Here is a 12611-nt window from a genome sequence, read left to right as displayed (position 1 = left end):
TCAGTGTAGCTACAGCATTCTCAAGGTATGTCTGCTTCATAATGCATCAAATCAAATGGTAGGTTTCCTTTAATGGCAGGTGTCTGGTGTATAATACGGGTAACAACTGCCCTGTATGCAGAGGGCTCATCCCATGATCCTTCTACAGGTAGGTTTAACCACACCACAATGTGACTGTACGTCTCGGGGCATCTAAGGCTTACAAAATATTAAAAGTATGTTCATCTACTGCGGACCAGGATGTCAGCTAAAGCCAGGGAGACATACATCAGCTTAGATACATGATGACTGCTATATATGTCCTTCTACAAGGGACATCTGTAATATCCAAAAGTGCCACCCCTCTCCTAATAATTTGCTTGCGGTGAGTGTCTGACAAGCCCCGATGCTGCCTCTTTGTGTGATATTACTAAGAATAGACATAAACTTCCCCGGAATCTAACGAAATATCCAGGATCGGTAATACACAGCAACAGGAGATGGGGGTAATTTAAGGGGGTTCCCATCATCCCCAGCAACACTCTAACAATTCGACCACAGCAGTACAGCTGTACATTTAATTCCCCCATAAGTCTTTGCAAAGGAATCTCTTCCGGATCTCTCGGCTTGTTTGGGAAGGTTCATTCAACTCCTTTCCAGGGGCAGAGCAGGTCTCTGAACGGATTCTAGCAGGGCCTAGAATCAAAGGAGCGACTACTTTGTCTGATTGTAAAAAGTCCAGGACTCATGTCCGCCGGTCAGGCAGGTAGGTATAAGGCTGTCTTTTGTTCTCCGTCTCAAAGGATAGATGAATGGATGATCTTCTAAGAACATTGCTGTCCACAGATCTGCAGTTATATTTATGCTGGATGTATATTGGATACAGATGTAATGGATTGTGGAGTAGTAACATCACCTGCTCCTAAATAGATGAGGAATGGCTTCAAATGTGTTTGTAGTTATTGGTATATTATGTACTTTATTATACATAGTAATAATTTGCAGGACTTTTATAAAGGCGTTGCCCACCATAGACAAATTTGTGGTACCCTGTTTGCAAGGGGGTCACAGTCCTGGGGATAGCACATAACCGCTGAGGCCAGTGGAAGGCGATGGTTATATGCCATCCACATCATGTCACCGTTCCCGAAACAATATACGGGATCAGCAGTGATGGCTCCATGTGCAGGAACGGGGGCGACGAGAGACATGAGTAAAGGGTCTTTAACGGGTGTGGTGATTTTTAGACCTCTAAAAATAAATAAGTCACAAGGTACCCCATCAGAGATTGGCTGCCATAGTCACATGACAAAAACTGAGACAAAAACTTGGTCTACAGCCAGTGTTGGAACCTGTTACTTGGGCTCAACAGATAATCCCCCCCCCCCCCAGAAACAGACTGAATTAGTCTTCAAATTAGGTTGTCTGTATTTGGACATCTTGGGCATATTCATCAGGACCTCTGTGCCACGCCATTAGCTTATTGCTAGATTATTTTGTCCTCTCCGCCACCTTCACGCCAGTGGGGGCGTGAGGGGGGGCATGGCCGGCCGAGTGGAGGGTGTTACTGTCCCTGCGCCGGTGGACTCATATATGAAAAGTCGTCGGCTGCATTTTTTTCTACGCCAGGCCCAGATTGGTGCCCCTTGAAGCCTATTCATATCTGGATGTATGGCGCTGTGAAAATGGACCCCTTGGGTCTAATATTGTGTTTTAGCCTAGGCCAACAGATAATCCTTTGGTTCTAGAGTGGGCCAGATCTTTCCTTTGAGTGCAAAATTCTGTTGAATTTAAAGGACATCTACCACTAGGATGAAGGATTGTAAACCAAGCACACTGACATACTGGTGTGTGCCTCCTCTGGCAGGATCTGCTGTTCTTTTATCTTCTTATTCCCTGGTTTTAACAAAAAAGGCTTTTAAAATTAGGCAAACGCGGCTAAGGAGCTCCAGGCTCCATAGGTGTTAATGGAGCCTGGAGCCCCTAAGGCTTATTTGCATAATTGTAAAGCCTTTTTTTTCTTATAAACCAGGAAATAAGAAGATAGAAGAAGAACAGATCCTGCTAGAGGGGACACACACCAGTATGTAAGTGTGCTTGGTTTACAATCCTTCATCCTGGTGTTAGATGCCCTTTAAGTATTTTTTTCCATTGCTTGAGGGGTATGTTCTCAGTCACATACAAGCCAGAGCTGCTTATTATCAGAGATCTAGTTACTAGTCTCACATCATGTTTTCCAGTAACATCCTGTGATACAAGATATTACTTTGACCCTTCTTTTTATTCTAGAAATGGGTACGGTTAATCGTGTGCAAACCTACAAGAAGAGGCGAGACTCAACCCTTGCGGAAAAAGTGAAGATACTAGAACTTCTACAACAACCTAAAGCATCACAGTCCTCGGTGGCGAGGAACATGGGACTTTCACAGTCAACAATAAGCCGCGTCATGAAAAAAAGGGAAGAAATTTTAGAACGTTGGAACCATAATGAGAACCCGAGCCGTAAACGTAATCGGCCATTTAAGCATGCCAAGGTCGACGAGGCTCTTCTGGAGTGGCTACTCTTTGCCAAGGCCAACAAATTGCCCATTTCTGGCCCTATACTTATGAGACAGGCTGAGGCTATTGCACAGGAAATTGGATGCCCACAATTTAAACCGTCGAATGGATGGTTGTGGAGGTGGAAAGAAAGGTATAGACTTTTCTACAGGGCAGAAGTCTTACCAGGGGAGAGACGGTTTGGGACAATAGGTCAAAGTAAGTACGTAAAACTTATACCAAGAGATCCGCACCTGGTGAGACTGGGACTAAATAGTGGAGCAGAAGAACGACTTACTGGGAGTCACTTCAACCCTAGTGGATGGATTCAAGGAGAAAGGGATGACTATATGGTGTCCATGCTCTGTGGTCAAGCCTCTCAAGTAGATGTCTTAAGTAGATCTGCTTTGCTTGCTCGAATTGCTAAAGATTACCCTTTACAAGACATTTTCTGCGCTGTCGGCTCACCTTTTCATTTTCGAATTCTGGCAAAGCAAGGGATGAACGGTGAGCCAAAGGAAACAGTCTGCATCTGGTTCTGCTGTAACATAAATGGGACAGAAAGACTGAAATTACTTGTCACTCACAACCTTCCTTCAAGATCTCTTGGAACTCAATGCCTTTCCCCTGTGTCCCTCAAAGCTAGTAGTAATGGCCATATGACTGATCATTTGCTTGTAGAGTGGCTTCTCAACTGGGACACAAAACTTGATAGGCAAGATAGAAAAATTCTCCTGGCACTTACAGCACACAATACGGGACCAAAAATCAAGCTCCGAAATATCTCATTGTGTATCTTTCCCAACGAACATGCTTCATCCAACCATCACTTTGGTGAGGATCTGGTCAATGAATTCAGTCATCTCTATCGAGAACTTCTTCTCGAGAGACTGCAAGAAGAGAGAGAGACCAGCACAAACAGAAAGACTGAGGTATCTCTACTCCAGAAAATGTATGAGATATCACTAGTGGAGGCTAGTTACACCATGAATAAGGCTTGGCTGAGAGTCAAACCCCATACTATAAAGTCCAGTTTTCAAAAACAGGAAGGCATCCGAATTCTTTGCTCTGTCACACGTGATCCATCAGAGGCTCGATCTTACAAAGACATTTCATTCCCCATTACACAAGAAAGTAGTAACCCAAATTACACCTCAGGCTTGGTCTCCTACCGAACACTCACAATCAAGGAAGAGAGTGATGAAAGCCTTGGGTTTGAAACCACATCTAAAAAACCAACATATCCCAATCAGAAACTAAAAGCTGACTTCTCATCCAAGGAGGAGCAGGCCTCGTACAGTGGTACAGAGTCCTATCCAAAACTCTCTGGCACTGAGGAACCTACAGTTGTGGTCAAGTCTGAAGACCCAAGACAGTGTGTGAATGTGGAGGAGATCACAGAAGCTTGTGATATCATCCAGAGGTTTTTGTGCAATGAAAACCAAGATATGAGTATATTCTGTGCATTGCGGAGCCAAATCGAGAGATGTCTGACCAATCCAATTATAACCAAATCTTGTAGTAAATGACGTGTAATGGGAGACATATGGTGTCTTTTCCACTCAAGCCTGGCGGAGTCTATAATTTAGCGGAAAGAGTAAACTTTACTAAAGAAATCGAAACCATAACCACATGTCTGCATGTAATATATAGAGAGAAGATGTGTTAGGACTAAGGACTAACACGTTACCAACCCCCCCCCCCCCCATTTTTTTTATTTTACAAACTTTTTATCATATTAGCAATGCACTTACTCAAACAGAACTCTACCCCATAAAGTTCAGTGTTCTTCCTATGTGACCTAAATCTGAATTCTTGCTATTCACATGGTATAAACGGATGGAATACAAGGATTTCACAAGTTTAAAGCAATAAACTTTGAGATAACCACCCAAAATTGCATAGGAATGTGGTCTTTTAGGGGGTGGTCCACACATAGGAGGTGGCCAGTGTATGAGAGGTGTCACTGTATTACATAAGTCCATGAAGACACCATTATAGATCTTAAAGGGATTGTCAAGGCTTTGGTGGGTTCTTGACAATGTTGCCCTATCCTCAGGGCAGAATCTACCCAGTGTATTGGGGCAAAGCAAATATCTCTATTGCCATGTGGATATACGTACAATAGGGAAAGGGTCAGGGGTGTAACTAGGCGAGGCTGGGCCCTATAGCAGGTTTCTGAGTTGTGCCCCCCTTCACCAGGCAGTCCTCTTAGGGAGGTTGAGGGCACATATCTTTCCTTGTAACTGCAGACCTCGTCCTGTCGTCTCCTCCCCTGACATCTCCTATCTGAATCCCGACACAGCTGTGTCCTGTGGAAGATTTCACTGTTATATACATATTATGATGTACAATGTGCAGCATAATATGTATATAATGGAGCCCATTCACCAGTCTTTAGTGTGTAAGGTCAGATGCCGGGGCTCCCTGAGACTGAGGGCCCCATTGTAGTCACTATGGCTGCAACCACAGTAGTTATGCCCCTGGGAACGATTGCAGTACTCCAGTATATCCACTGCACAGAGGACGGAGCCTTTGACTTCTGTCTCCAGTAAAAACTGATTAGACCCCAATCTGTTAGTAACGACTTATCCGAAGAGTAGGTCTTCAAATCAACAAATTAATTCCGACCTGTCCCAATTTTCTTCTGTTCTGTATAAGGGCAGCATATCACAGTCCACTTGAATTTAGTAAATTAGTTTGCCACATTCCAAAATATTGTGCCATTTGGCAATTAAAGGCAATTTGGATATCACCTGTCTGTTATGGGCCTGCTGCCCGGCCCTTTAATGCATGGATGACACCCATTTCTAGGAAATTCCATTGAGAAATGAAGATTCTTTCATCAATCAGCTGAGGGTTTACGTCTCTGGGGGTATCATGTAATGCCTCATTTCCCCTGTGGTGGCGCTGCAGGGAGATGGGGCACTTGCTGCTGAGCTGTTAGTTGATTAATGGAGGTCCCAGCAGAGAAACCTAGCATTTTATTATTATTAGCCTAGCATATTATTATAAACCTAGCATAAGTTGATGCAAACACCTAGACAAGCCCTTCAAAAAATTATTGAATGAAATTCAGCTTAAATTCTGCAGATATATCCGGCCGCTATCCTGGTGATTGTTATATACTGACTGTGATTTTACTGCCTATTGACCAGTATTGATGCTTTGTTTTACTATCTATCTGATGATTATGTTTAGCGGCTTTATTATATATAGATGTGCAGAGACTTTGTATTCAGTTGACATTCCTGCTTTTTTTTCCTTAATGTTGGAATAAAATTCCCTGTTGTATCCATAAAGGAGTCTTCTCTGCCTTATAATTAAGTCATGCTAACTCTAGGTGTCCAGAGGGAGGTCCTACCAGTGCATGTAGGGGGAAGCTGACACTCAATTTACTCTTGCTGTATAATATCCTCTATACCAGTGATGGCGAACCTTTTAGACACCGAGTGCCCAAACTACAACCAAGACCCACGAATTTATCACAAAGTGCCAGCACAGAAATTTAATTTGTGGTTTATACTCCCTGCTCTATCACAGCTTTCATTGATACCAGCACTTGAGGACACTAATAAAGCAGAAAATAGAATAAAGTTGGTGATCATTGTAGCTTCCCTCCAGGGTCCCATAAACTGGAAGAATTGTCAGGGCCGGAGCAGGAACTACAATGATAATCCAGATATGTCCACACTTCCCAGTCCTGCAGTAGTCCCAGGTAGCCCTGTCACTTTATAATAGCTCTGTGCACAGCAAGTCCTGGGCTGTCTGGGACTGCAGGGAGATACCTGGAGTCATCTCTGGTGATGGCCTGGGTGCCCACAGAAAGGGCTCCGAGTGCCACCTCTGGCACCAGTGCCATAGGTTAGCCATCACTGCTCTATACAATTAAGAAGTATAAGTAATCTACTCAGCTCCTCCTGCTCTATAACATGCTTCCTGCAGAAAGGACACTATGTACAATCTGCTCAGTGCCTCCTGCTCCATAACATGCTGCCTGCAGAAAGGACACTATGTACAATCTGCTCAGCTCCTCCTGCTCTATAACATGCTGCCTGCAGATAGAACACTATGTACAATGTGCTCAGCTCCCCCTGCTCTATAACATGCCGCCTGCAGATAGGACTCTATGTACAATCTACTCAGCTTCTCCTGCTTTATAACATGCTGCCTGCAGATAGGACTCTATGTACAATCTGCTCAGCTCCTCCTGCTCTATAACATGCTGCCTGTAGATAAGACACTATGTACAATCTGCTCAGCTCCCCCTGCTCTATAACATGCTACCTGCAGATAGGACACTATGTACAATCTGCTCAGCTCCTCCTGCTCTATAACATGCTGCCTGCAGATAGGACTCTATGTACAATCTGCTCAGCTCCTCCTGCTCTATAAAATGCTGCCTGCAGATAGGACACTATGTACAATCTGATCAGCTCCCCCTGCTCTATAACATGCTACCTGCAGATAGGGCACTATGTACAATCTGCTCAGCTCATCCTGCTCTATATCATGCTGCCTGTAGATAAGACACTATGTACAATCTGCTCAGCTCCTCCTGCTCTATAACATGCTGCCTGCAGATAGTACACTATGTACAATCTGCTCAGCTCCTCCTGCTCTATAAAATGCTGCCTGCAGATAGGACACTATGTACAATCTGATCAGCTCCTCCTGATCTATAACATGCTGCCTGCAGAAAGGACACTATGTACAATCTGCCCAGCTCCTCCTGCTCTATAACATGCTGCCTGCAGAGAGGACACTATGTACAATGTGCTCAGCTCCTCCTGCTCTATAACATGCTGCCTGCAGATAGGACTCTATGTACAATCTACTCAGCTTCTCCTGCTTTATAACATGCTGCCTACAGATAGGACACTATGTACAATCTGCTCAGCTCCTCCTGCTCTATAACATGCTGCCTGTAGATAAGACACTATGTACAATCTGCTCAGTGCCTCCTGCTCTATAACATGCTGCCTGCAGAAATGACACTATGTACAATCTGCTCAGCTCCTCCTGCTCTATAACATGCTGCCTGCAGATAGGACACTATGTACAATGTGCTCAGCTCCTCCTCCTCTATAACATGCTGCCTGCAGATAGGACACGATGTACAATCTGCTCAGCTCCTCCTGCTCTATAACATGCTGCCTGCAGACAGGACACTATGTACAATCTACTCAGCCCCTCCTGCTCTATAACATGCTACCTGTGGATACGACACTATGTACAATCTGCTCAGCTCCTCCTGCTCTATAACATACTGCCTGCAGATAGGACAGTATGTACAATCTGCTCAGCTCCTCCTGCTCTATAACATGCTGCCTGCAGATAGGACACTATGTACAATCTTCTCAGCTCCTCCTGCTCTATAACATGCTCCCTGTAGATAAGACACTATGTACAATCTGCTCAGCTCCTCCTGCTCTATAACATGCTCCCTGTAGATAAGACACTATGTACAATCTGCTCAGCTCCTCCTGCTCTACAACATGCTACCTGCAGATAGGACACTATGTACAATCTGCTCAGCTCCTCCTGCTCTATAACATGCTGCCTGCTGATAGAACACTGTGTACAATCTTTCCCTGCAACCCCTACAAACCCCTGCAAAAAAATGGACACGCTGTGAATTAAAAAATGTCACGTATCCATTAATGCAAGAAAAAATTTGAAGTGTTTACTATATATGAAACTTTCTGAACCTAATTTACTATATTGGGATTGTATCAGGCATTTGTGTATAAAATACAACACTCCCCTGTGCAGCCTTCCCTCCTATAGTCAGCATATAGTAAATTCAGTTTCTCAAAATATATGGAAAGATGAAACTATTTGTATTATTGGTGTATTTATTCTTCTAACAAACCAGAAAAAAATAGTTATTGTGCAGTTAACAACTGGATAGAGCGAATAACATCAGATTAGAGGCGAGATCAATGAGGATGTGACAATGTGTGTATTGCCTGTATATATGTATAGTTATGTATAATTCACTTCCCAAATTTCATGTTTATATTTGCCATGTAGACGCACATTAGGGTCGGGGTCTCCTGTGTGCATGGGGCATGTACTGTATAGGTGCGCAGTACAGGCTACACTGTGTAGACCTGATATACCTCTGCACACTGCTCTATAATGCTCCACAGAATTAATCAGGAATAACCATTACATGTCTCATTGCTCCATTCACTTGTATAGGTACGCAGGGGCGGATAAGACCACCATGGGCCCTGGGCTGTAGGAATATTATAGCCCCTACAAGTCTGGAATCACTGCCTACATCTGGTACTAGAATCAGCTTCTTGGGGAATGGAGGATGTATGTCTGGTTCAAAGGTTTCAGGACCTTTGGAGGACCTTCAAAGGTCCTTGAATGGCTCTTGTGTAAGTTTGTATTGAAAACAGCAACAGATGTACAAGAATTTCATGGGGAAGGTCCTTCTCAGTCTAAAATTTGATGGGTGGTTTGGGTGGCCATGGGCCCCCTAGAAAGCTTGGACTACCGTGGAACTACCTGTATTATAATCCACTACTGCAGGCACATATAAGGGCTCTGTACAGCTTATATATTGTACTGAGCCATAATACAGTCTTCTGCATGAGATCTACTCTGTACAAGGAAGCTGCTGGTTTAGGAAGTCTTAAAAGAAATCTACCATCAAAATCCACCAGGCACCATGACTGTGGTAATCTTCTTATATTTGTTATCCATGGCCTTCACACTTCTAAAATCAACTTTTATCATTATCCTTATGAGCCAGTAGGGCTCTGGTGGTGTTACCAGAGCCCCTCTGTGCTGTAGATCCGCTTTGGGTTACACTATGCAGGAGAAAGTTTTCCCCTCCACTGTGCAGAGGGATGGGGGAAGTGCAGAGGGAGTAGGAGGGAGGTGGAGATGTGATCCTGCACAGTGTAACAGCCTACAAAGATTATTAGAAGGAAGGAGGCCTTGGATAATAAATATAAAAAGATGACCACAGTCCCGGTGCCTGGATCTATGAGTAAGTGTCCCTGTTTTTTCAGGATGGATTTTCATGGTAGATTTCCTTTAATAACCACAATAAATTTCCTGGGAAAAATATATATAAATTGTTTCTTTTCCAGCATTAAAAATAATACAGTTTCCCTTGTGCCACCTCTTGGATGTATCAACCCTGACCCATTAAAGGGATTACCACCAGTTTAGTGGTCCTGGAGATCTGCATTACCATACTCTGTGGGGGTCATTTACTAAGGGCCCGAATCGCGTTTTCCCGACGTGTTACCCGAATATTTCCGATTTGCGCCGATTGTACCTGAATTGCCCCGGGATTATGTCGCACGCGATCGGATTGTGGCGCATTGGCGCCGGCATGCACGCGTGACGGAAATCAGGGGGCGTGGCCGAACGAAAACCTGATGTATTCGGAAAAACCGCCGCATTTAAAAACCGAAAAAGTGTCGCTTGGGGAGCGCTTACCTTCACCTGGTCCGAGGTGGTGCATTCCGGCGCGTTGAGAAGATTTTCAGCGCAGTAGCGCCACCTGGTGGACGGCGGACCCGGCCGGACCCGATTCCAGAGCAGAGAACGCGCCGCTGGATCGCGAATGGGCCGGGTAAGTAAATCTGCCCCTGTGTGTTGTTAGTAGCAGAAGGACTGTGACAAATCTATTTAGATTCCAGGATTGTAGCTGGACATGGTGCACTGGTGTGTGAGATCTCCCAGCATATCTCTCACCCTCTGTTCTGAGTCACTTCTGACTACAAATCACAGCAGAGCAGAGGGTCCGGGGAACAGTGCAATGCAGTGATCTCGCAGAACACTTCCCCAGGGTTCCAAAGGTTATTAAAGGGAATCTGTTTTCAGTTTTGGCTGAAATGCAAAATGCTGAAAGCTCAGAACACAGCAGTGTGAGGATATGCCACCTGCACAATAGCACAATTGAAGAAGCTACATTGCTGCTGCTGCTGCTGCTGCTACTACTAACAACACTACTACTTTGAATGCATAATCAAAGCTGCTGACAGATTCTCTTTATGGGATCAGGTACTGACTTATTACTAATAGGGGACACTAAAGAAGCAGTCTCATCCTTTCTAGAGGAGTATTTAGCTGCAGACTTTGATTTGTGCCCTATTTATGGGCAGAAATGGGATGGAGCTGCAATACCAGAACTATAAAAAATGCAAATAATCCAGCTCCACGGACACTCCGGATGTAGATAAAAACGTGATATTTTCTTTATTGAAGTACAAAAAGGAGATATACAGCCAAGCAGAGGGAAACACACACAGAGCCACGGCTATGGTCTACGCGTTTCAGAAAACTCCTTAATCATGACCTGATTGGGCATGTGAGCAGGTGTGAATAAATCCCAACTACCTGCAGTCACATGACCTGTTAAAATTAACATGGGAAACATATACATATAAAATCTAATACAAATAGTGTTACACATATAAGAATGGGATAACAACAACTATGGAATTGCCAAGAAAAAAGATGTTAACAGAGAGAAGTTAGAGGATAATCAATGAGCTTTTAGATTTGATCTATCATGTCTTGCCTTTTATTTAATCCTTGTGGCACTCTTGTGGCTAGAGCAAAAAATCCAAAAACTCTCTCTGTTTAACCTCTGATAGGTTTAAATACTTTTTCTATGGCAGTCACAGAGAAATTTGTACAATCACCTGCATGAGCTGTTTGGAAGTGTTTGGACGCCATAGATATATTTAATGCCTGTTTATTTTTCACCTCTGATAAATGTCGCCTGATTCTTATTTTTAGAGCACCCGTAGTGCACCCTACAATAAGAATCAGGCGACATTTATCACACCTGCTCACATGCCCAATCAGGTCATGATTCAGGAGTTTTCCGAAACGCGTAGACCATAGCCGTGGCTCTGTGTGTGTTTCCCTCTGCTTGGCTGTATACCTCCTGTTTGTACTTCAATAAAGAAAATATCACGTTTTTATCTAAAACCGAAGTGTCTGTGCAGCTGGATAGTTCTTGGACTTGGATCAAAGAGAATCCGTGCTTAGACTCCTGGTTATATACTGCTGTGCCTCCAGGTGAGCTGACTTCCACTTTTCTATATACATCGTGCAATACCAGAACAGTCCATGAACAAGGGTGGCGCTGTTTCTAAAGAAAAAAGGAACACTTCAGACACAGTCGATTCATTGAATTATACCTTGTGCAGGGCCTGAAGGGAGGAGTCTAGGAATCCAAGGAAAACGAGTTCTATGCTCCTCCCTCTTTGTATGACTGGAGAATTCCTTTAAGTCTTAGTATTGGACCTGCCTACAACATGGCTCCAAGACCCCTTTATAGAGATATAATCAATACTAATAAATGGCAAGCCGATTGTGCAAGCCAATAGGAAGCTGCCACTCATTGGACCAGAGATCTATAAATTGGTAATAAAAATTAAATATATCTGCTCTGAACTCTGTATGGATATATATATATATATATATATATATATATATATATATATATATATATATAGCTTTATATATATCTAGAATAAAAACCACAAAGAGACTACAATGTATTTCTGCAGCTTGTGTAGGGATCAGCTGAAGGCACAAATATCTCAGTCCCCTCCATCATCTCTTTGTAAATGTGGACATCAAACTCACACTACACATAAGGCACTAAACTGCTGGTAGAGACGGGCGCAGCCTCTAGGGGGCGCCATCCAGCACATTCTCACAGTCTCTGAGCCTAGAGGTCAATCTGTTCTTCCTTCACGTTGGGGGTCAGTGCATGGACCGTATAGGTTCTCACTTTATCCTCTCCGGATTCTTTTTCTTCCTTCTTTACTTTAAGGTAAAAGGCCGAGACGAGAGATCTTGGCTGATAAAAAGGAGTGAATGATGAAAACGATGGTTTTGGGGCAAGAATGAAGATCCAGTTGCTATAAGGAAGAAGAGAAAAAAAGAAAAAAAAAATTAGAATATGAATTTTTTTTTTGCCAATACCAGTGACCTGCTGCAGATTAGGAGGCGTTATGCAGGCGCTGCGGGGCAGGACGTTGCGGTTAATTCAGGGCCCTGATAAATAAGCCCCAATGAGTGATTACTTTAGGGCACTAATATTT

At 43.6% G+C, this 12611-nt stretch overlaps 2 protein-coding genes across 2 annotated transcripts in view; one reads left to right on the top strand and one right to left on the bottom strand.

The window, feature by feature from the left end:
- Positions 1-579: 579 nt before the first annotated feature.
- On the top strand, positions 580-5829 carry LOC140064894 (tigger transposable element-derived protein 3-like). The gene is made up of 2 exons (XM_072112204.1): positions 580-745; positions 2269-5829. Exons 1-2 carry the CDS (start codon positions 727-729, stop codon positions 4044-4046), a joined length of 1797 nt encoding a protein of 598 aa, XP_071968305.1. The 5' UTR covers positions 580-726; the 3' UTR covers positions 4047-5829.
- Positions 5830-8357: 2528 nt separating this feature from the next.
- Positions 8358-12611, bottom strand: part of SNTA1 (syntrophin alpha 1) — a 37894-nt gene continuing 33640 nt past the window's right edge. Inside the window, exon 8 of the mRNA XM_072112203.1 lies at positions 8358-12428. Within this exon, the coding sequence (XP_071968304.1) occupies positions 12336-12428 (93 nt within the window). The 3' untranslated portion in view covers positions 8358-12335. The remainder of the gene's footprint in view (positions 12429-12611) is intronic.

This window comes from Engystomops pustulosus, chromosome 6 (assembly GCF_040894005.1).
Source record: "Engystomops pustulosus chromosome 6, aEngPut4.maternal, whole genome shotgun sequence".
Taxonomy (NCBI): domain Eukaryota; kingdom Metazoa; phylum Chordata; class Amphibia; order Anura; family Leptodactylidae; genus Engystomops; species Engystomops pustulosus.
The sequence above is the reverse complement of the archived record's forward strand: the minus strand, read 5'-3'. Positions and strand labels throughout refer to the sequence as shown.